The sequence below is a fragment of the Maylandia zebra genome, linkage group LG22 (assembly GCF_041146795.1).
Source record: "Maylandia zebra isolate NMK-2024a linkage group LG22, Mzebra_GT3a, whole genome shotgun sequence".
Taxonomy (NCBI): Eukaryota; Metazoa; Chordata; class Actinopteri; order Cichliformes; family Cichlidae; genus Maylandia; species Maylandia zebra.
Window position 1 is genome coordinate 457,213 of NC_135187.1, and position 25,288 is coordinate 482,500.

At 49.6% G+C, this 25,288-nt stretch overlaps 1 protein-coding gene across 6 annotated transcripts in view; it reads left to right on the forward strand.

The window, feature by feature from the left end:
- LOC101475565 (semaphorin-6D) overlaps positions 1–25,288 on the forward strand; it is a 114,684-nt gene that overhangs the window by 30,339 nt on the left and 59,057 nt on the right. For 4 of the 6 annotated variants that reach the window (XM_024798328.2, XM_024798329.2, XM_076879702.1 and 1 more), the window contains 6 exons: positions 11,506–11,619; positions 18,022–18,236; positions 18,453–18,567; positions 19,632–19,689; positions 21,298–21,354; positions 21,431–21,532. In XM_024798328.2, the coding sequence (XP_024654096.2) occupies positions 18,092–18,236; positions 18,453–18,567; positions 19,632–19,689; positions 21,298–21,354; positions 21,431–21,532 (477 nt within the window). In that variant the 5' untranslated portion in view covers positions 11,506–11,619; positions 18,022–18,091. The remainder of the gene's footprint in view (positions 1–11,505; positions 11,620–18,021; positions 18,237–18,452; positions 18,568–19,631; positions 19,690–21,297; positions 21,355–21,430; positions 21,533–25,288) is intronic. The other 2 variants (XM_024798330.2, XM_024798331.2) reach the window with 1 other exon arrangement.

Here is a 25,288-nt window from a genome sequence, read left to right on the forward strand (position 1 = left end):
TTTTATAAGTGGAAAAGTGTTAGTGTTCGTCCTCCAGCTTCACTGTTTATGTTATGCTAACATAGCTGTGTCGCTAGCGATCAGGTAGCACATCATTATATACCAGCTAGCCCAACTTCAGTAACCCTACAAACGTCACTGCTGTTTAGTTTCCTGTCTTCATTTATGTTGGAAGTGATAGCAGAGCTGTACGTTTGAATTTTTTTAGAAATCTCTCAGTCAGAACATGCTATATCATGCTTAGGTAACTAGCGAAACTAGCGAGCTAACTTCCGCTAGCTTCCTGCTAACTTCTAACTCCGTTAAATGTAATAAGTTTTGTTTTCATGGATGCCTGGAAGTTAAACTTCATAGTTACACCTGGTAAAGCAGCAATGCTGATCGTTTTATTAAAGATGAAAGAATTTAGACAGTTTTTAACTTTCAGTGATGCTGCAGTGTTGTTTGACCTGAAACATACGGAGTTTAGGACCCAGATTTAAGAGCATCTTAGTCCGACAAATACGACAATAACAACGGCCGCTTGCATGTTCTGCAAAAAAATGTGCTTTGTCGTGTATCTGACGGACAAACACCAAACCAGTTCCACATCACTGAAGTTGCACCATTTTTACAAACCAATTCTGGTTCATCTGTTTCACTCAACAATCGGCCATGTGCGTATGAAAACAAAGGCGCTGCGCATGCGCGTTTTACTCATATTCTATCGCGATATTTCATTTTCCTATCGTTGCCTAACATTATACCGGTATTACCGTGAACGGTATAATATGGCGCAGCCCTAATATTTCTAAGCTTTTCGGGGCCGAGTACAATAACCTCAGTTTTATCTGAATTAAGAAGCAGAAAGTTAGCGGCCATCCAGGTCTTTATGTCTTTAGGACATTCCTGCAGTTTAACTCATTGGTGTGTGTTATCTGGCTTCATGGACAGATAGAGCTGGGTGTCATCTGCATAGCAGTGTAAATGTATGCTATGTCTTCTAATGATACTGCCTAAGGGAAGCATGTATAATGTAAACAGAATTGGTCCTAGCACTGAACCCTGTGGAACTCCATAATTAACCTCAGTGTGTGAAGAGGACTCTCCATTTACATGCACAAACTGGAGTCTATTAGATAGATATGATACAAACCACTGCAGTGCAGTACCTGTAATACCTACAGCATGTTCTAATCGCTCTAATAGGATATTATGGTCGACAGTATCGAACGCTGCACTGAGGTCTAGCAGGACAAGCACAGAGATGAGTCCACTGTCAGAGGCCATAAGAAGATCATTTGTAATCTTCACATGTGGTCTGCAGACTGACCGGTCTGCGTGTCATGATGTTTGTGCTGTTCGCTGCTTTTCTTTCATTTCTGCAGCCAATCACAGCAGCTCTTGTTCTCGCAGTGGTTGGCTGCAGGCTTGTTTTGTGGTGCACATCTGTGCAGCTAGGCTCATGTAGCAGCAGTGTGGCCTCAGAGGGCGGGGTGGGTGTGTTGCTGTAACGGGTGGAGAAATGAGGAGAAATGAATTCATTCAACAAAGGTCCTCAGAGAGATACATGTACAAACGTGTGTGTGTGTAGGCACAGTTTGGCAGGCGATTGTTCCTCCTTTGTGTAGCCTTCATTGCCTGTGTGTGCATGCATGTGTGTGTGTGCATGTGTGTGTGTTTGTGTGCGTGCGTGTGTGTGTGAGTGAGTGGGAGGTACACAGTGAGATGCATCTCCTGGCTGGTTGCAGCTCTAACAGCAGATCCTGCCTCGTGGTGGGCGTGGACAGACCTCCTCATTCACCTGCAGGTGTGCGCTGACACACACTGAAACACTTGTGTTACCTGGGTGAATGTCTGCCCGCTCAGTGCTCTCTTCTTCTTGTTTTGTTGGTGTTGTGTATGAATGAAAGTCTCTGGTGTGCGTCCCTTTGAAGCTCTGAGGTTTGAATTCGAGTGTTTGAGTCGATTGAAAAACAGCCACAGAGCAACGAGCAGCAGGAAACGCGTGTGGTCGCAGGTGAAGGTCAGGTGACCTCGAGGGTCAGATGGGTTTGTGCTTCAGTTTGTCTAAATCCAGAAAAGCTCCACCTGTTGGTGACCGCTCAGTGTCAGAGGCCACCAACGAGGCATCGTGAGCATGGGCAGAGTAACGAAGGCGTAACGCTGTCACTGAAGAATCTGCAGACTGTCTGGTGTTCAGCGGGCGGCGGCGGTCTGCGAGGACGCTCGCTGTGATGAGATTTCATTTGTGTGAGGCCGCCTGCATTTCCACGGCAATTATGAACCACATTTATTTTATTGGATGATTGGACTCTGTGATGAGCCTTTTAGCCTTACAATGAGTGATTATTTCGGGCTTTTTGTGAATCCAATAAATTGGCCTTTAAAACGAGAGCGAGGGAGGCGGGCTGCGGCGAGCCACCGCCGCTCAGTTTGCATTTTGATGGAAAGAGTGGAATATGTGAGCGCCACGCGGCGAGGCTTAAAAACACAATGAATCTCCTCCTGAGCACAAAGTCATTTACTGCGAACAGCTCAGTGAGTCACACTGTGTGTGGTCAACACACGTGCACGCACACAAACGCACACACACACACACGATGACATTCAGTGTTGTCATCAGACGATCTGTCTTTGTTATCGCTGCTGTCGAGAGGAGCTTGTTAGTCTGAGAGATGTTGGCCAGCAGGAGGGTGAGTGTGTGTCTGTGTGTGTGTGGCTACACTGTAAGTCGACTTCCTTTTGGACATCAAACATTGGTGGATATTGGTCGTGGTGGGCGGGTCATGTGGTGTTCACCTGGGCGGGAGCGTGTCGTGGCACAGGTGAGTGTGAGCGGTCGTTGCCTGTGAGGTCAGCTCGGCGCCCGGCTCAGCTTTTGGATCCATTTTCAGGCGTCTTTCCGGTCAGTCCGGCAGAGACGGAAACGTCTGGCGGAGCAGCCTGTGTGCTTTCCTGCGGCGTCACATCCAACCGGCCCGTCTGTGCGGGCGGCGAGGAAAACCACGTGGTGCTGCTGTTAGGCTGTTATTTAAGATGATGGATGACGGGATCTGAGCATGCTCAGTTCAGAGGCAGCACCAAATCACAATGACACGCCCACCAGTCGCTCCAGGCACTCGATGATTATGATTACTATCAGTATTATTTGATTAACTCGATGAATCGGTTTAAATGTGAGACATTAGAAATGGTTTCTGGAGTCTTTCCTTCAGTATGTCCAGATTAAAAAAAATGCTGTGACATCACTGTTGATCTTTCTGCTTTTATGTCACTTTAATGGACCTGTTTGGACCTGTTGTCTTAGTGGACTGAGGTCAATGGTCACGTGGGCAAAGGTCCTGCTGTCCAATCAGTGATTGATCTAAAAATAAAAGCATTTCCAGTCCAGCCCCCCGACCCCCTCCTTTCTAACTGCAGTAATATCAGAGCCCACTGACCAATCACATGACCAGCTGGGCTCTCTCCCTCCCCCCACGGACGGCGGTAAGCTGCCATGTTGGTAATTGTTTGACCTCTGTGAAGTTGACCCTGTGACCCAGCTACAGGCACCGTCGTTCCTGGTCTGAGCGCCACCGCCAGCATCCGAGCTTTGACCTGCTGGCCTCAGGAGGAAGCTCCAATTAAGTTGATGTCATTTGTTGCTGGTGACGCTATTCTCCAGCTCTGACCTCTGACCTCTGTGTGTTTGTGCTCCATGTTCCTTCCTGTGACTTGAACTTTGACCTTTGAATGAAACGCAGCACTGAAAATGAGCTTGCAGCAGCTTAGGAGTGCGTACCTGTGCGCCCTTTTCTGTGTCATGAGAAACAGGAAGTGCATGTTTGATTGCAGCAATTGCAGCTCCACCTGGTCCTCTGCCCTAATGTTCAGCGTTACTACAAACACACCGTCTCACTGACTGCTGCAGGTACGCCCACACCTGTGTGCAGGTGAGGGACAGCCAGGTGTGCAGCGTGTCGTTGGATTGAGACTGATGTGATGTCATTTGTGAGAAAACTGTGAGGTTGGCGGCACGGAGTGAGCTGAGCTCAGGTGTGCTCTGATGTTTTTGCCCAGGGTGTGTGTTTGTGCGCACGTGCGTGTTATCAACCAGCAGGTCGGTACCTTCAGCCGGACATCCAGCCTTCCTCACTGCTCTCTGTTGTCTTCCTCCTCACTGCTTTGATCCGTTGCTCATACCGAGGCCCGTGGCTAAGCTAGCTTTAGCTTTAGCCACTTTGGCTTTGCTAGCTTGTTTAAAACGCCTGTATTCACCTGGCTGACAGGTTTACAGGTCTGAGACTGAGGATAGTTGTCACCGGCGTGTTTGTCATGGTCGCCTTGGTTACTGTGGCTAATGTTATGTTAGCCTGTGGCTAACTAGCTCAGACCAGCTCGTGAATGCTGCTGATAAGACAAATCACCTCTCAGGTTCATGATAAAGAATGTCAGTGTTGGTGTTCAAAGGAAAACAGGAACTGGTCTGTGGGGTCCTCCTTTCTAATGACTGACCCCGCCCCCTGTTTGAAGGTTTTTGGAAGGTCTTAGATGATGTAGGGGTGGCGGCGGTGGTGGTGGTGCCTGAAACATGTTGTGGTGTAACTGCTGATACGAATCACAGACATGAAGCTAAACGTGCCCCGTGTTAAAAACTCACCTGAGCGCCATAGTAAAACGGTACCGATGTCATCAGGAGAGAGGCGGGACTTGAGCATGAGGAAGTAATGAGATGTCAACGCAGGGATGAAAGTAAATCCATCAGAGTGGACGGCAGAGGCAGACGCGAGGATTAACCTCAGCAAACGATCACATGTGGGATTAGAGTCGGACAGGCGTGTGTGTCTGTGTGTGTGTGCGTGTGAGATGGGGATGAGGATGATGAGGATCAGATTTGTTGCTGAGAGGATTAATCTGCTGAATGACTGAAACTGGAACAAAGCAGCAAACATGAAAACAAAGCTCAGAGGACACTGACCGCAGCCAATCAGAGAGCCTGTTTACAGCAGCAGGTATAGATTATTGATCAGTCTGTTTGAAGTGTACATCAGAAGATCTCAGCGAGCTCGCAGTGGATGTCTGGGTGGATGTGTCGATGAATGGACGGATAGGTGGATGACTGGATAGATGGACAGCTAGGTGGTGTAAAGGCAGGCGAAGCGTGTGAACGAGGAGGCCAGTCGAGCTGTTCTTCTCGCTGTTAGCGCTGAGGTCACGGGCCGTGGCGGGGGCGGGGACTAACGTTCAGCAGGCTCCTTTGTGCCAACACTTCTCCTGAAGCGGTGCCACAGCCTCACAGATGTTCTCCAACCAGCTGGTGGGTGGTCGGTGGAGGTTCGCGATGGTTACCCGTGTGCTATAACAGGCGTACAGTACTGCACCGACACCCACTGTGAGGTTGCTATGGTAACTGATGGGTCGCAGGTCAGAGATACGTGGAGATGCAGAGAAGTCGCCTTCCTCGCTGACTGCCGGTGACCAAGGCAACCTGCTCGAACCAGAGCAATCACAGTGAAGCTTTTGGTGCAGCAGCCTCTGTCTGAGGTGTTCTACACGAGTGACCATCGTGTAGTGACCTAATGGCCTCTGACCCCAGTCTGGGCGTGTGCGCTGAGGTCTGACTGGCTCAGTCTGTTTCTGTCTGTGTCACATGACCCACCTCCCTCACCTTCCTCCACGCCTGGTGGAGCTACAGGTTTCAGACTGCGTGATGTTAAAGATGACTTCGCTGCACAGATGGGACAACGAGCTGCGAGGAATTGTTGATCAGTGTCAGAGGTCGTGTTGGTAACCGTGGTAACCAGCAGGCTAGGAGTGAGGCTGAAAGCCTGCAGAGGTGTTGATACGCGACTCCTCTCCCTGTGCTATTGATCTGTCTGACCTCGTTAGGAGGGATTCCTCTAATTGGAGCCCACTAATGGCTCCTATTAGCTCGTTAGGTGAAGTTAGCTCGTGCAGAACTTCTGCTAACAAGCACGGACACTTTTCTTTGTGAGCAGGCAGTCGCTTGCTGTGCTCAGGCTACACGCCACTGAGTTCCTCTTCCTGAGAAACCAGCTCTGTTCATCCACAGGGAGCTCCTCCTCCTGCCTCACTGTTTTATTTCTCTGTGAACGAAATGAGCCGAGCGATGGGCCTCGGGCCTAATGGCAGCTGATAAGATTTCCTTCGATCTGGACTCGTGCCACCAGCCGAGAGCAGAATCCTCCAGAGAATCGATCCTGAACAAATCCAATCAGCTGCAGATGCTCGCTGAGCGGCACCAGGGGAGCCTCTTTGTTTTACACGAGGAGCTTCCTTTAATCGTGTTACTGCGTCCTGAGTTTGCCTTCAAACTTCCCCCTTAAACCCTGACTGCGTTCCTTTAGAGCACAAACTCCAGCTGGGAATGTCCTAGAATCAAATCCTTTAAAATCCAAATCTGGACAAAAACAATGTGAGGCTGAACTCTGCTGTAGCTCTCGGCCTCTGTCTTCATCTTCCTCTGTCTAAATCTGAGCTGAGCCTTAAAGCCCGCCACACGCAGCACCATTAATCATATGCCCACTACGTTCTTATTGTGGGGGTTTTAATATCCATGTCTGCTGCCCTGACAAACCTCAGGTGAAGGAGTTTTTAAGCCTCATTGATTCTTTTAATCCGGTCCAGCCCGTACCTGGTCCCACACATGAACACGGACACACACTGGACCTGGTCCTGTCGCACAGTCTACCTGTGTCTAACATGGAAGTGACTGACACTGCCTTCTCTGACCATATGGCTGTATTATTTGATGCTGCGTTTTCACGCACTACAGTTCAAACCAGCGCTCCTGTTCGCCGCTGTCGGATTATTAACCCTTCCACTGCTGCCCAGTTCCCCGCTGATCGTACTGCCTAACCATTCTGGACTCTGTGGCACCATTAATAACCAGGCAGCCCAAGGCTAAAACGGACCCTTGGTTTAACGACGCCACTCGGGCTGTGAGGAGGGAGTGTCGTAGAGCTGAACGCAGATGGAAGAGGGACAAACTGCAGGTGTCTCTTCAAATCCTAAAGGACTGCTGGCGCCTCTATCAGGATACGGTCAAGGAGGCTAAAAGAAAATATTTCTCTAAGATCATTTCCTCCAACAGTCACAATCCACGTGTTATTTAACTCTACTGACTCAGTCTTAAATGCTCCACAAAGTGGCTGCTTGGAGGCCTCTCTGATGATTTTATGTGTTTTTCATTGAGAAGGTTGCAACCAAAGGAGAGTGGTGTCCCAGAGGTCTTCCAATCAGGTTTTAAAAACGTTCATAGCACGGAGTCAGCACTCTTAAAGGTTTTTAATGATATCCTCCTTTCCTGTGACTCTGGTAATCGTGTTGTTCTTGACCTAACAGCTGCCTTTGACACTGTAGACCACAACATTTTACTGACTCGCTTGCACCATCTTGCAGGCATTCGTGGTACTGCTTTGAAATGGTTTAGGTCTTATCTTTCTGACAGAACTTTTAGTGTTAACCTTTCAGGGTATGTGTCCTCCTCTGCTGCCTTTCAGTCTGGGGTCCCACAGGGCTCAATTTTAGGGCCTCTGCTTTTTTCATTATGTTTACAGCCCCTGGGAACCATCCTCAGAAGGCATGGATTACCCTTCCACTGCTATGCTGACGACTGTCAGATTGATCTGCCTCTGAAGCAGAACGATGCCTTCTCTATTAAGCCACTTCTAGCATCTCTAGAAGACATTAAATCTCGGATGTCCCTAAACTTTCTAAGATGTAATTCAAGCAAAACTGAGGTGATTCTATTTGGTCCTAGTGGACCTTGTGAACCTTGTGTATTTTAAACCTGTTGTTACTAACCTGGGTTTTAAGATGGACAGTGATTTTAAATTAGACAGTCAAATTAGGGCTACTGTCAAGTCCAGTTTTTATCATTTAAGGCGCTTGGTAAAGATAAGACCTACTTTATCCAGGCTGCATTTTGAAACCGTAATCGATGCTTTTATTCCATCTCGTTTGGATTACTGTAATGTGCTGTATTGTGGAGTTAGTCAGCATCTTCTCTCTCGTCTGCAGCTGGTCCAAAATGCTGCTGCACGACCTTTAACCAGAACTCGCAAAAGAGAGCACATAACTCCCATCCTGGCTTCACTCCATTGGCTGCCTGTATAATTACAAAATGTTTTATGTAAGATTTATGTTTTGTGATTTATCACGTTCGGTGTGAACACAGTTCATTTAAAATTCTCATGTTTGTTTTTAAATGCTTAAAGCAGGGGTCTTAAACTCATTTTAGTTCAGGGGCCACATGGAGAGAAGTCTATTCTCAAGTGGGCCGGACTGGTAAAATCATTGTGTATATAACTTAAAAACAACAACTTCAGATTGTTTTCTTTGTTTTAATACGATCAACATAAAAATAAAGCTAGAGCCTGTGTTCAAAGTAGTACAGGCACAACATACAGTAGCTATTAATCATAAAACACCTCAAGTTATTTGAAAATCCTGAGGACAAAGAACAAGCACACAGCGCCTCAGTGATTCACAGAAGTATATCACAGATCACAGAAGTACATCAGGGTGTCTCATGCAGCACTTTCAGTGGGGTTGCATCGTTTATGTGACTCCTGATACCTGGCATCTTTAGCTTTCACCAGCTCATCAATATCAGGCTTCACATCCTGAGCAGCAGCTAACTTCAGGATGTGATTCGAGTGCCTGTGCGTGAGCCTTGAGCGCAGTTTTGTTTTATTTATGCTCATTACAGAGAAAACTTGCTCACAAAGATACGTGGTTCCCAACATGCACAATAGTTTTGCAGCGAGGGCGTCAAGTTGGGGTAACCAGGCAGGAGATTCTGATAGAATGTGTTCAAGTCAGCTGCAGCAAATTTGCCCTTCAAATCCGAGTCACGCTGCAAGTCTGTTATTTCAAGTTGGATGCTGACGGGCAGATCAAAAGGATTCACGGTGAACGGCGAGCACAAAACTTTGAAGTCTTTCTCCAGTTCACCAAAAATCTGAAATCGTTGCTCAAAGTAGTAACAGTCCCGTTATTTTATCTTTGAACCGCTTCATATCCGCAACACTTTGGAAGTGAGCTGCATCACCACCGGTGGGCTGCGTCTCCCACAATAACAGCTTCAACTTGAAATGCTGTCATGATACTGCGTGACAACTTTGTTGCGTCCTTGCAGCTGTTTGTTCAAGTTATTCAGGTCCTCTGTAACATCCACCATAAATGCAAGGTGCTGCATCCATTCTGCAGAATGAAATTCTAACACTGGTTTCCAGTTTTCTTCCATAAACTGTTCAATTTCTTCTCGTAAATCAAAGAAACGCCTCAGCACAGCACCTCGGCTCAGCCATCTTACCGCAGTGTGGTATGGCAGGCCATAGATGTGGTCTTTCTCTCTGAGAAGACTGTCAAACTGACGGTGCTTGAGGCTTCTGGATGAAATTAACAGTTTGGATGACCACCTTCATGGCGTTATCCATTTTCAGTGACTTGCAACACAAAGCCTCCTGGTGCAAAATACAGTGAAAAGTCCAAAAACCACGTCCTCCATTTGCAGATTGCACTTTATCTCTGAACCTTTTTACAACGCCTGCTTTCTTCCCGATCATTGAGGGCACACCATCTGTAGCCAGGCTGACAGCGCGGGACCGGTCCACTCCGACCCTGTCCAACGCGCCGACGAGTGCGGTGAAAATATCAGCTGCGGTCGCTGTATCTGTTATCGGTACCAACTCCACGAACTCCTCGGTGACGGTCAATGTGTCATCAACTCCGCGGATGAAAATTGCCAGTTGTGCAACATCTGTAATGTGCCTTCATCAATTGCAACTGAAAACACAATAAATGACTATTTTTTTGTCCAAATCCGCTGAAAGATCAGAAATCCTGTCGGCAACTGTGTTTCCTGTCAGGCTGATATTTGCAAAGGCCTGGCACTTTGCAGGGCACACAATCTTAGATGCCTTCATCATACATGTTTTTACAAATTCACCCTCACTAAATGGTTTGGAAGCTAGTGCAATTTCGTTAGCAACGAGGTAGCTAGCTTTCACTGCAGCGTCACTGATGTCTCGGCTGTGAGTAAACACAGACTGCAGTTTCTTCAGACCCGCCAACAGTTCATTCACCTTCTCTCTTCTCCGCTGTCCTTAAAAGTTGTCATATTTGTCGGCATGAAGACTCACGTAGTGGCGACGGAGGTTATATTCTTTCAGCACTGCAACATGCTGGGAACACACCAAGCATACAGCTTTCACTTCCGTGAATAAATAGGATGACCATTTTTCTTGGAACACTCTGCAGCCACTTTTCTCTTTTTGACAGAGACATATTGGGCCAATGAGGGTGCCAAAGCACATCGGGTTTAAATTTCGCGGGCAAAACAAAGTAGCTCATAATTGCTATTGCGCCATCCAATGGACACAATTGGAACAGCAGTTTCTTTATTGAAAAATTGCTGCTCATTTTTATACTTTACAAAATCATCTCACGGGCCAGATTAAACCCGTTTGTGGGCCTGATCCGGCCCGCGGGCCGTACGTTTGGCACCCCAGGCTTAAACGGTCTTGCCCCAATTTACCTCTCTGAGCTTCTTCGTCCTTACCCACCCCCCAGGTCTCTCAGGCCAGCTGACAAGCTGCTCCTGGAGGTACCCAGGTCCAAGAGGAAGCTCAGAGGGGGCGGAGCCTTTCCTGCCTCAGCTGAGGTACCCAGGTCCAAGAGGAAGCTCAATTCTAATTATCATTTTATACTATTTTATTATTGCTTTTGCTATTTGTGCCAATTCTACTGTTTTAAATATTATTTGAATTATTTAAAAAAAAAAAGATGATATGTTTCCTCTATTTATATTATTTCTTTTTTGAACTTGTTTAATGTATCAAGTGTACAGCACCTGAAAGTGCTTTATAAATACATTGCTTTCTTGCTAGTGTTAAAGAGTACTGCACTGATTCAGCTAAAAGGTGATGTGTTGCAGGCGTGTTTCAGGCGTGTTGCAGGCGTGTTTCTGGGGTGTTTCAGTCGTGTGACAGGCGTGTGACAGGTGTGTTGCAGGTGTGTTTCACTTGTGTTGGAGTCGTGTTAGAGGTGTGTTGCAGGGGTGTTGTTGGCATGTTGCTGGTTTGATTGACATGTGTTGTTGGTGTGTTCAACATGTGTTGGAGGTGTATTACAAGTGTGTTGTCGACATGTTGCTCGTGTGTTTCAGTTGTGTTGCAGGCATGTTGTTGGTATGTTGCAGGTACTTTGTGTGTTGACCTGCAGGTTTCAGGAAAGTGTTTGTGAGTGTTTTTATTCCAAGCTGGCAATAATTTTAATGTCAGGATGTCTTCATGCAGCGAGCTGCACTGATTGGTCATCAAGCTGTGGTTCACTGTCCTCTCTTGTGATTGGTTGATGTGTTGGGCTGGTCCATGGTACACAGCCAGAGGTCCGTCCTGATGAGGCGTCTGCAATCAAAACACCACAGAGACTGTTAAAAGCAGCTCGTCATGTTTGCTCAAAGCTTGAAGCACAAATGTTTTGGTCCTTTTAAACTTTATCGTTTTGCTGTTGCAGGACGTCTGAGGGGGTGCACCCCCGCCTCCTGACTTCCTGTTTGCTTTGCTGCTGTCACTTGAGCATCCAGAGGCTTCACCTGTCCGTCGCAGCAGATTTTCACTCTGTAAAAATGTAAGTACGGTCACCCTTCAGAACCACTCTAATGTTCCTCTGAAGCTCTCTTGCTGCCAGCCAATCATGCGACAGGCTGACTCAGTGCTGAGCTCTAAGTGTCTGCTCACGTTTGCAGCCTTTCATTTAATCAGAGCTCTGTGGCTGTCAGTCCTCTGCATGCAGCTTCATCACATGGAGTCTTTTACCTCATGTGACAGCTTTCATGATTCACGTCACATGGTGTGTCTGCGGTCCACCAACAGATATACAACATTATAAAAACAGTCTTTCTCCAGAGCCTTGCTCAGTCGTGTCGTCATCATCATCTACAGTCTGTTTGTAATGATGAAGATGAGCAGAGATGAAGCTCACATCAGTCCAGTCCTGTCGCTCACAGACTGCAGGAAGCTCGATGCCAAACGCTTCTCTTTGTGTATCTGTGTTCGAGGCATGGAGGATGTAACAGCCACTCGTGGCTCTTTCCAGCACCTCCAAAATCATAGGAAGCAGATCTGTACCGGAGCCAGGAGCTGCTTGGCGAGCTTCCCCTCGTGTTCCCGGCGTGCATCAAATGAGAGGAGAACACAAAGAGCCGATTTCAGGCGCCGTGACATCAGGATTTCACAGAGCTTAACAGACGTGTCACCGTGCCGCCCAAATCTGAGCCCTGCAGATCGATTACAGCGTGGATTAGCTGTGAGCTCGCTCCACACGCCGTGCATTAATGCAACACACTTCAGCTGGAAACAGTCACAGGCCCAAGGGGGCGGAGCCTCCAACAACCAACCTCCATTCAGCCTCCATCGTCTGCTTTACACGATCAGGGGGCCTCTCAGTTACCCTGCTCCAAGGGATGGTACTTCACTACACACAGACACACACACACACACACACACACGTGGTCACACACACACACACACACACACACACACACACACGTGGACACACACACACACACACACACGTGGACACACACACACACACACACACACACACACACACGTGGTCACACACACTCACATTCACACACACTCACACACACACACACACACGTGGTCACACACACTCACACACGTGGTCTCACACTCACACACGCACACACACACACGTGGTCACACACACACACACACACACACACACACACACACACACGTGGACACACACACACACACACACACGTGGACACACACACACACACACACACACACACACGTGGTCACACACACTCACATTCACACACACTCACACACACACACACACACGTGGTCACACACACTCACACACGTGGTCTCACACTCACACACGCACACACACACACGTGGTCACACACACTCACATTCACACACACACACACACACACACGTGGTCACACACACACACACACACACACACACACACACACACACACACACACACGTGGTCACACACACACACACACTCACACACACGTGGTCTCACACTCACACTCACACACGCACACACACACACGTGGTCACACACACACACACACACACACACGTGGTCACACACACACACACACTCACACTCACACACACACACACACACGTGGTCACACACACACACACACGTGGTCACACACACACTCACACTCACACACACACACACACACGTGGTCACACACACACACACACACACGTGGTCACACACACACACACACACGTGGTCACACACACACACACACTCACACACACACACACACGTGGTCACACACACACGTGGTCACACACACACACACACACGTGGTCACACACACACACACACACACGTGGTCACACACACACACACACACGTGGTCACACACACACACACACACACGTGGTCACACACACACGTGGTCACACACACACGCACACACACACACGTGGTCACACACACACACACACGTGGTCACACACACACACACACGTGGTCACACACACACACACACGTGGTCACGTGGTCACACACACACACACACGTGGTCACACACACACACACGTGGTCACACACACGCACACACACACACGTGGTCACACACTCACACTCGCACACACACACACACACACACACACGTGGTCACACACACACACACACACGTGGTCACACCGTATAGCTTCATCTCACTGATCAGCTTAATATAAACGCGTCCGCTGGCAGGGAGGCGACCCCAGTGATACCAGTCTCACTAAAAACTCTTTGGTGGTTCTGATGGTTAATCCTGCGTCACCGGGCCACAGAGGTGAGCCGCCGCTCGGGCGGCTGACTGGTGATTTATGGGCGCACAAACAGGAAGCTGTCAACAGCTGATTCCTATCTCCGGTGTCCGTGAGCGCAGCAGAGCTCAGCTGACTCGAGGCACACAGACTGTAAAGTAAAGATGGATTCTGTGACGGCTGTTATCCAAATATGAAAAAATCTGATTGGCTGCTGTTCAAATATCAGAAATGAAATATCTGCTGATGGACACTTTAAGCTGTGCGTCGCTGTGTCGGGGAGCACTGACATGTTCACGTTAGCGCGTTTGCTCCCTCGCAGCGCCGCGGTGTATCGATCAGCCCTGCAGTCATGTGTAATCAGTCAGACGGGACGCCGCTGAACCAGATCGCGTGCGATCAGATCTGAATGTGGTCTTTGTATAAATCAGTGTACACAAGTGTGAAAGGTCATGTGCCCCGAGGACGACGACCCAGACAGCAGGACAGGGCTGGGATCACACGGGTGGAGGTGAAGTCCAGACCAGCACCTGCCGGAGGGGCCCTGTGGAGTCAGGGGGTGCAGGATTAGACGCAGGTCCTCCTTAAACAGCTCCTGCTGGGCGATATCGATGCGTTTGAAGGATAAACGGCTGGAGGCGGCGGCGGCACAGCTGACGGTAATGAGCTGAGGCTGATTTACTGGATGAAATGAAAGCAGCTCTCATTTGTGCTCCTGTCTGCTTCTTCACAGAGGCGCTGCTGTTTCCTTGATACCTGCACCCAGCAGGATTTAGCGCAGAGGCAAACAAATGCAAATGCCGGCCTAATTACCAGCAGTCACATCCGGCCTTCGCGGTCTACGTGGGCCGGGTCCTTCGAAGACCGAGAAGGATGCAGCCGACGTTTTGGGACACAGCTTGTGTGACGCTCTGCTAGCATTAGCTGATAGCTTAGCCCTCCACCCTTCATCCACCGACAAAACGCTGACATGGGTGTGCACATCCAGCTGCTTTTAACTAGCACAACACACACAGTGACACACACACTCGAGGGGAAGAGACATTAAGGGTCAAAAGGGTCAAACCTAAACACCTCCATGTGTACCTGCGCATAGTAATGAGTTTCTGTCACAGAGACCTCGTGAGGAAATGTGACGAGGCTCCAGACAGAATGTCTCAAAGACGGCCTAAATAGAGCCACCATATCTCCAAGGTGAGCTGTGTGGGGGGGGGGGGGGGTCTCAGGCTTGTCTCACTGAATGAGAATTGACATGAGGGCTTCTTTGGCTCCGAGCAGCAAACTAATGATTTAAGGAATGACACACACACACACCTGATCCACTCCCAAAGACACACCTGGACAAGTCCTGAAATTGACCAGCCCCTAGTTGGCCCCAGCTGTCCCCTGGGCTGGGTACAGCTCCCAGAGATTAGACTGAGCCGGGCTCCTCCTAATGTAGGTGTCAGTCTCATAAAGCAGGTTTGTTTAAACTGGGCAGAGCTGCAGAGTGACGATGACTGGCGTCCTGAGTGGACACACATCGTCCTCCCACTCTGGGACTTCCTGTCTGTTCTTCACGTCTTTGATCTTTTGCGTCGCACTTTTGTGATGTTGAGCTTTTTTACCTGCTGCTGTTTGATTCGTGTTGATTTCAGAGGAAATGCCTGTTTGTGCGATCGTGTTGGGGTGATGGTGCCAGAATACACCCGTGTGAATGTGTTTGATGCAGCGGCCTGTAGTGTAGGGCAGAGGATAACGTCTGGATCAGCTGCTGGTATTTTCACCGTAGCTACTGTTTGTGTGAGCGCGCTCTCGCCACGTATCTGTAGCAACATGCAGTGCTTGTGTTGGAGCTGATGTGTCCCCTGTGATGCACAGGTCCCTGAACACATCGCCGTCCTCTGCAGTCGCACACGTCTGTAACCGTCCTGTGTCGTGGTTTTGGGATTGTCGTGCCTCAGAGTTCCTGACTTTGGATTGGCTGCTCTGAGCTCCGATCTCTGACTGAACGTGAATCTGATTGGTCAGTTGAACCCGTTTCATCACCGGCGCTCCCGGCTGCAGGTCGCCACCTCCTCCTCTCTCAGCCTGTCATCCCATCACCACGTCATTGTACGCTGGATGTTTCGTCCTCTGCAGCGTGTGTGGGGCGTGGCCTGGTGCTCGAAGCACTAATGCATGCAGTAATCATTCTATCAGCTTTCCTCAGATCAGGGCTGATTACATGGCAGCCATGTTGGAAATGACCAGAAACGGTGAGCTGTATGTGACCATGGCGACGCGCTCGCTCCTCAGGGAGCAGTTTGTGGGCATGCTCAGACTCCTCCACGTTCTACCGCCTGTCTCCTCCTCACACCTTGTAATGGAGACGAGGAAGGTGTTGGCACCAGCGGCCTCCATCATGTTTCTGAGGAGGAGGAAGAAAAGCGATATTTTCAGATCCAAAACTGGAGGAGGGAGTGACGCCTCCTTCATTCTCCTTCATTTCTAGGCCAGGGAATAAAGAGGAGGAGGAGTGGACTGGTCACCTCTGGGACCGCCTTCTCCACCTTTCATTTGTCAGGTGTGAGGTGAGGAGACGACAGGAAGGAGGAGGTGATGGAGAGGAGAGCGTTCACCTTCATGCTCACTCACTGTGACACCAGCGAGCGGAGGAGGGGCTTGCCTACAGGGGGCGCCCTCGGCAGCTCCCATTGACCTGCAGCACACAAACACACACATTCTTGTTTTTATGTCTTAGTGAGGACATCTAATTGACATAATGCTTTCTTGCTGCTTACCATAACCCAGAGCCTAGCTGTAACCCTGACACTAAAACCACATTTTGAGTCTAAAAAATGTCTTCAAACTCATGAGGACGGGCATTTTTGTCCTCATTAGTGACTGTTGGTCCCCACAACCATATGTAAACAGGCACTCACACACACAGAGGTCCTCAGTGGGACTGTGGGGCCTTCAGGAGATCAGATAACATCAGAGAACAGATGTTCCTGTTATCCACCTACTGGTCAAACCTGCTGTTTGCAAGGGAACCCAATCAGAAGCAAGCTGTTAAAGGGGAGGGGCTAAAACAGCTTCTTTCAGACACAGATGAACCGTGTCCTCTCCGAGGCCCAGGATCAGATACAGAAGCATTATTATGAAGCAGGAGTCATGGAAAGCTGCTGTCCATGAAGCAGTGGAGGAGAAAAGGAACAGAGAGGGGTGGAGTTACTGCTCGTGCAGCCTCGCTGGGCGCCCTGCTAACGATGGTGGTGTGGACACGGCACACCTGTGCAGCTATGAGAGCTCTGTGTTAATGTGCTGACAGTCAGAATTGAACGCCCGTCGGGTAATGGCTGAGCGATATGCTAATCCTCAGGATTTATAGATGTGGCTGAAGAGCGGTGAACTCTGACATGTCTGTGAAGGTTCTCAGTCATCCAGGTCATCGTAGTCTAAGGAGCTTGGAAAGAAAAGCGTCTGGACTTCTTTAAGTTACTTGAAGACGTTTCACCTCTCATCCGAGAAGCTTCTTCAGTTCTAAGGTCAAATGGTGGAGAGTCCCAGATATAAACCTAGTGGGAGTGACCCCCCACAGAGGGACAAAAGGACCCCCTGATGATCCTCTAATCACATGATTAGGTAGATCAGCCACAATCAGCCAGAGTTTCGGGTGAGCTCATTGTGAAACCTGGCCCCACCCTATCATGTGATTTCCTGAGGTCAGATGGCCCAGGATGTGAGTGGGTGTTAAGGCGTCTGGGGAGGATCTCAAAGCTGGATTATAGATGGCAGAGAGTTGGTGTCGTAAACCCCGCCTCTGTTCAAAGATGGTCGCTCACAGTGGACATAGATGCTTCTTTCACTCCTCTTTCAAACCATCTGTCCTCTCTGTCCAACATGTGAACATTAGTATGGGCTCAAAATGTGGTCATAAGTATTTTGTACTTGTAAAAAAGATTAGTGTGTGGACTTAGCCAAAAAGACCCTGCAAGTTACAGGTACGAATTTTGACCCTATTTTTCTTCCTTTCATCTGATTGGTCAATGTCATGTCAATCACAAATGTAACAATCCAATCAGAGAACAGATGGGTTTGGCTGTCGGGGGGGGGCTTTTTTGAACTGCCTTCTTTGCTCTTCTATGTTGTTCCGTGCATGGCACAGCATAGAAGAGCTCCTAAGACGGTGAACTCTGACCTCTCTGTCTAACCTTCACCTCTTTCTGTGTCTTTCTCCTGACAGCTGACGTCCACCATGACCTGCTGACATCACCGTTCCACCGCCCCCTCCTCCTTCCATTTCTTTCCTCGCAATGGCCCTGACCTGTTGGCTGTCGCCATGGCGACTCCCAACCCTGCTGCTGCTGCTGCTGCTCACTTCCTGGTTGCCGGCTGAGTCAGCTTCAACCACGCCCTTCCCCAAAGACCTGGAGCCGATCAGCGTGGTCAGCTCAGAGCGTGAGTATTGCGCGATGGTGATGATGTCCCACTGTGGTCGTTTCACATCACTATAGCAACCGTTCCTTCATCTGATTGGACAGAGACAATCTATCTCTGCTGTGTTCCTGTTTGTTCTGATTTAACTGACCACACCCACATTTGTGAGCATGCTCTCCACACACACACACACACACACACACACACACACACGTTTATGTTTTTGTGCGTTTACAGAGTCGTTTCAGTACCCGGGGTTTCAGGGTTTGCTTCAGGACAACGACACGCTGAGGCTGGGCCTGGACTTCCAGAGGATGCTACGGATCAACCACGTGCTGTACATCGCAGCGAGGTCGGCACGCACGCACATGCACGCACGCACATGCACGCACGCACATGCACGCACACTTGTGTGTTTTCAGCAGCTTGAGTAAACTAGTAAACGTGACCTGTGAGGACACAATAGTGAGTTTCCCGTAGCTGCACACTGCACTGCAGTAGTGAGTCGGTCAGCAGGCTCAACGTGAACATCAAAGTGTTCCTGTGAGCTCTAAATCGTTTCAGTCTCTTTAAATGATGATTTGATGTTCCTGTCAGTGTAAACCTGAGGCTGGAGGAAATCAAAGAGACATTTTTCACGTTTGCTGTCCATAAATTGGTTTCATTGTTGATCCTGAAAATCAAATCCAGCTCAGAGAGCAGCAACAGTCAGGAATGACTCGTGACCACGAACATGCCTTTACTCAGGTGAACGTCTGCCAGTGTTTCCTGCTGTCGGCTGTACTCTGAGAGGATCTTGGTTCCCGTTTGTCACATAAACAGCAGAATGAATATTTCTGGAAACAGGAAGTGACCAGTCGGACGTACTTTGGCCTCCGGATGGTTCCAGCCTGCCCAGCTGACGTTTAGCTCTGTGCTGTTAGTTTGCTCATTAAAATATCCATGAAGTCCGGGGCTGTGAGTAGGACACACACCGCGGAGCCATGGAAGAACCAAAATACTAATTCATTCATTCAGAGCGTCACGAGGACTTTCTGCCACGCAGCAGGTCTTTGTAGAAAGTGCGACGGAAGTTCTTACGTCAGTTTTTTGGAATATCACAATAGCCCTTTGGAGCTTGAGTATTATTAAGATCCCTCACCGTGGTGCAGAGCACAGATCATACATGAGGATCCGTGTTTTTAGGACACGGCGAACACGCAAGGATCTGAGGCGAGCCTTTGAAGATGGCCTGAGAGCGGTCGAGACTTCATCACTGAATATGTTTTATCAGAAACATTAGAATCAACAGCAAAATCAATAATAATGAACAGCTGTCAGTGTTCCTGATAGGAAGTGCATCATGGAGGGGTTGGATGGGCAGCACGTCGATCGTAGTCCATTAAAGAGGCTGACTCTGTGCTTTGACCTCCGCAGGGATCACGTGTTCGCAGTCAACCTGACGACGGCTTCAGGGGAGGTCGTCCCACAGCTGGTGAGTGCGATCGCTCAGTAAACACACAACGACATGGCTGCGTGGAGTTGTCGGGGTGTCGCCTCCGAGCGTTCCTCACACGCGGTCTTAGGATAAAATGTTCAAAGACAAATGCAACGATCTGTGAGTGCACATGAAGGCAGTCAGAGCTGTGAGGTGTGGGGCCGAGCATGAAGCTGCTTGAGCTGTAAGACATCAGACCGAGGCTGAGCTGAGCAGACCTCCGAGCAGCTCGCTGACAGGAAGCTCAAAGAGGTTCTTATACGTGCGTTTCTGCCTCGTTCACATCACGACACTCACGTGTCAGAGCGTGGGTTCAGTGTCACAGCTGGCCCTATCCATGCAGAGTTAAAGGGAGGGGACCGAGGACAGACCTCTGTGGCACTCCACGTCACAGTGGGTGTGGAAGAGCATCACCAGCAGCGTCGTGTGAAACAAAAAGTTCATTTCAGAGAGAACTGAGTGAAATGTTCTGCTTCGAGCTCCCTCCTCCTCCCGTTGCTGCAGCTCATTGCTTTGAAGTTAGTGTGTCAGGCTGCGTGACGATGACCCTCCACGTGGACGCCAAAATGTCCTCCAGCGTGAGAGAGCCAGGTGGAGGTGAGAGATGCTCATGTTCTGTTGGGCAGACAGAAACCGCAGATGTTTCCTTCTCCTCGGCTGGCCGTCAGCGGCGATGATGTCAGCGTGCCGCGCTGCTCGCTGCAGCCTTTGGTGCTGATGGGTGTCTGCGTGGACCTGCTGTTGACCTGCTCACGGTGCTCGCTGTAAATATCAGCGCGCACAACAAAACTGTGCGTGACGCACAAAGGACGCGCTTCCTTTGATCTGCACACGTCCTCCTGATCAAAGAGAAGAGGTTACGGGGGCTCCTCACGGTAATGGGCCTCCCGGTGCATTGTGGGACGGCGGGCGGCGGCAGCTCTTTGATGTGAGCTGTTACTCTCGTTATCGGTGCTCCGACCTGAGCGGCACGGCGAGGACCACGTCGGTCTGTGTGCGCTTTAATCTGCAGTTATGGACTCGTGTTCTCGTCGGGTTTAGCACGGCGCTGATCGCCCACATCTGTTCTTTTAGGGGGAGAGACGGGAATAATCTGTATCCAGCTGGGATCTAATCCCATTTCTTTAAATCCATCATGAATAAAAGGGTTTACAGGCCCGTAGCCCCGCCTCTTTCAAGCTGCAGGCTGGGCTTTTGTCTGTCGAGGTTATCTGTAGGTGTGTTTACATTTCTGGCATGGTATCAGACCTGTTGACGCTGCCTCTGATGCACGCTGAGTGTGAGTGAAATGATGCTCGCTGCGAGGCTGCACGCTGAGGCATCCTGTTTCTATTTTAAAACCCAAATCAGCCCAAATAGGTCGCATTTTTCTGTGGAGCGATGACTCAGCAGCAGAGAAGTGAAGCATGCTGGGTTAGGCGTAGAACGTCGGTGCTGATGGAGAGCGCGAAAAGGTGGCTGCTTGGTGTTGTGGTTGAGACTGAGGTTTGTGTGTGTGAGCTGTTGCTGCTCCGCCTCCTCGCACGCGTGTTCACATCTAATCAAACCTCTGTCCCCCACATGCTGAGAAAATCACGCCCTCACTTTCCTCTTCCTGTGTTTCAGAAGCTGACGTGGAAGTCCAACGACGTCAGCAAGTGCACGGTCAGAGGGAAGAACAGCGTGAGTTCGCCTCCACCTCTGCTTCTGCTGCTCCGTCAGTTTTCCTCACAGTTCTAACTCTGCCTTTGTGTTCCAGGACGAGTGCTACAACTACGTGAAGGTGTTGGTGCCTCGAAACGACGAGACGCTGTTTGCCTGCGGGACCAACGCTTTCAACCCGACGTGCCGAAACTACAAGGTGAGCTTCAGATGGCGGCGCGCTTGGAGCGGGGACGCGCTCGGAGAGGGGGCGCGCTCAGAGCAGGGACGCGCTCGGAGAGGGGGCGCGCTCAGAGCAGGGACGCGCTCGGAGAGGGGGCGCGCTCGGAGAGGGGGCGCGCTCAGAGCAGGGACGCGCTCGGAGAGGGGGCGCGCTCGGAGAGGGGGCGCGCTCGGAGAGGGGGCGTGCTTGGAGCGGGGACGCGCTCGGAGAGGGGGCGCGCTTGGAGAGGGGGCGCGCTTGGAGCGGGGACGCGCTCGGAGAGGGGGCGTGCTTGGAGAGGGGGCGTGCTTGGAGCGGGGACGCGCTTGGAGAGGGGGCGTGCTTGGAGCGGGGACGCGCTTGGAGCGGGGACGCGCTCGGAGAGGGGGCGCGCTTGGAGCGGGGGCTTTAAAGAACTCACAGCTGCGTTGTGTCTCTCCTTCTGCAGCTCAATATTAAATTCGATAGCTTTTAAACTGCAGCGTGTCGGAGTTCCTCCAGCTCTTAATTAGACTTTAATTTTATTAATTTTCTTTACGTATTTGGCTGCGTGTGGATTATGAGACAGTCGATCATTAAGCAAAGGCAAGCTCATTTTTCCCCTCTTCAGCTTTTTCTCGTGCGTGTTTGAGGGCTGAATTACAGTCATCCCAATGAGACGTGTTCACCGCATCCTTTCACACAATCCTGCACGGACATCAAACCCACTTTACATGGACAGCCCACTTTGACCTTCACTGGACCAGACCAGTGAAACTCCCCCTCCTGTCAGAGTCAGATATGTGAATGTCAGAAGAAGAAGAAGCCGTTTCTGTGTTTCCTACATGATGAAGAAACTCTGCAGTGAAGAAATAAACGTTTAAACTAGGAGAGAAGGTTCCGCTCGCTCGTTGGCCAGACTGTCCTGTAAATTTAAAACAGAAAGTTGTTGTTTGTTCACGGTGCTTCCCCCGCTGTTGATCCACTTTAAAAAACAGATTTCTAAAGCAGACAGTCAAAAAACAGCAACTTTGATCTACTATAATTACTTTAGTGTGGGATGAAAGTCCTCAGAGTAGAGCTGTATGAGCCGTAAGAGCAGGAACAGCTCTGAAAGTTCTTAAAATACAAAATATGTCTAAACTATGAGGGGGAGGGGCTATGGCTGCAAGCTCTCTGTGAGGTCACAGCTCAGTGGGCTCATATCAGCCTCTAGGTTCAAGTGTGGAATCACTGAGCGGGTGGATGTCGGGTGGGGTTGCACGATGTTGGGTGTTTGGATGTCGGACAATGGGTTAGGGTGTTGGGTAGGTGGATGTCGGGTGGGTGGGGGTTGCAGAGAGGATGCTGCACTGAAAAGCTGGCAGCTGCTTTGGTCACTCGCAGGTTTCAGGCCCTTTCTCAATTCTCAAGTGAGTCCGTGCTCGTGTACTCGGCGAGTCCGGACTTGGCGAGAACGATGTCACAGGTCTGGAGCCTCTTAATCTCACTGTGAGTAATATGTTATGAAGCTTAACTTTGATCACAGCCAAACCGGTTTACTCAGGAACAAATAAAACTGAAATACACCAAACATTAACATTTAGAAGTGAGCTAAGTGACTTACATATCATGTTTAACCTCAGTGGGGGGGTTGTAAACGATGTGCCGGGAGTCCGCTGTTCTCGCCGGCTCTAGTGATCCTCGACCTCGCTGTCTGCTATGGAGCTGGCGGGTCACAGACGTCTCCGAAAACGTCGGAGCGCGTTTGGAAATATGTGATATCTTGATAAATCGAGCAGATATATGAAGTTCACACAGCTACATTCTCTCCTGAAAATAACTTAAAAGTTTATTTTGTGACCCAGAAAGAGTAATATTTAAAAGTTTTTAGCCCCGCTCGTCCGCCATTGCCACGTTTGGGTTTGGGACGAAATGCATTCTGGGATATTTAGCTGTACCAGCTACACACAAGTCACCACCGATGCATGCTCGATAAAACGGGCGGAGCGAGAACACATCCGGGACTGTTTCGCGTTCTCGGCTTGATGCGTACTTTGAACTGGAGCAGTACTTGGTCTCTGACTGATGCATGTTGAGACAGGGCCTCAGGCTCTCGATCAGCTGCAGTAAAATGTGAAAAAGGATGCAAACAGGAAACGGAGAGTGTCCCCCTTCAAAGTAAAAGTGGTGCCTTTTTGGAACTTGCGGGTGCAGCAGTAAGACAGGTTTGCCTGTGTGTCCATGTGTAATAATGAGTGAAGGACTAATGAAAGGACCAATCACAGCTCAGTGGTGAGAGCACCGTCCTGCTGCTTCTGGACGTGAGTCATTCTGACATGAACTGAAGGTAATGACTTTGATATTTTGCGAGTTATTATTTTAAAATGTTTAATTTTTTAATTCCAGTCAATTAAATGGAGCCGTGCTTCCTGCTGAGCGCTGCTGTGACTGATTACCGCAGTCGCATAAAGTGAGCGCCGCCTTTGTTTCCCGTCACTGTTTCCTAACAACTCGCTGCTGTGTCTGAGTGCGTCTGTTCTCTCCGTGCCCATTATCCTCTCAGCCGCTCAGCTCCCCCCGCCGTCACCAGCGTCGGGTTAATGAGCGCAGAGTTGACATGACGGCGTCCCCAGATCCTAATTGAAAGTGTCAGGTGGATCGGGACCCCTTGTCGAGACCTAACGACACTTTCACAACAAAAGCCACAATTTCAGGTGTCAATCCAGAACTGCGCTCTTATTTTCTTTTCCCATCACGCCGCCGTGCCGCTGCGGTTTGATTGACAGCCAATGACCCCATTTAGCAGAAGCTTTGTGTGCTTTGAAACCTCCGGCGGTGAGAAGGAAACCTGCTCACCCGAAGCTCACAGAGCGCTCTGTTCCCCTGGGAGGAGCTGAGCAGGCGACACCTCTGACACGCGGCGCTTTCATCATCCAGCAAAGAGCAGTTTTGTTAGCGAGGACCTGGAAGCGCCTTCATCTTCTCACTGCTCTGAAACAGCCAATCACCTCAACGCTGCTGTTAGCTTTAGCACAGGTGCCCTGAAGGCTCATTTCCAGCTCCAGGCTTTCGTGCTGGGACTCACTCAGGGCTAGGGATGGGTATCGTTTAGGTTTTATTGGATACCGGTGCCAAATCGGTACTTTTGGAACGGTGCTTAAAGAATGGAGAACAAACTTTGTCCAAAAACCTCGCATGTTTTTCTTTTCAGCATTCTCTTTTTTTCTGCAAAATGATAAGCACCGTCCAGCCCCACGCACGGGGCGATGCGCGCTGACTCTCTAATGGAGATTTACCACACCCGCAGTAGATGTGCTCGGTGTGAGGTCTCGCAGCAAGCTATCAAATACGGCGCATTTCTCGGCTTTTAAAAAAACGCTATGTGTCGCCAGGTGTTTCATCAGATTCGAGGTGTTACCTCCTTTGACAGTATCAGCTTAAAGCACTTGATGCTGCTGAGTTTGCATCTTTTGCTGTGAAGTGCAGCCAGACTTCTGACCGCTTCGCCTTGGACATTTTTAATCTGTAGCTCTGCTCTAAAAGAACGTACGTACCTGGACCCGCCTACCACGCTTGGAAAGGTAAAATGATTGGCTAGAATCCAAAGTGTGTGACATCTTAGGAAAAATAAGCACCGAAATAAAGCAGAGGTGGATGAAGTGTTGAAGAGAGAGGGAGGGTTGAGCAGAAAGGTCAGAGCATGGAGTCAAAGATGGCAGCAGCGGCGCCTCAAGGCCTGCAAACGGGTGGATTTATGAGGCCCCGATTCGCCTAGCGTAGCCGCTGCACTGA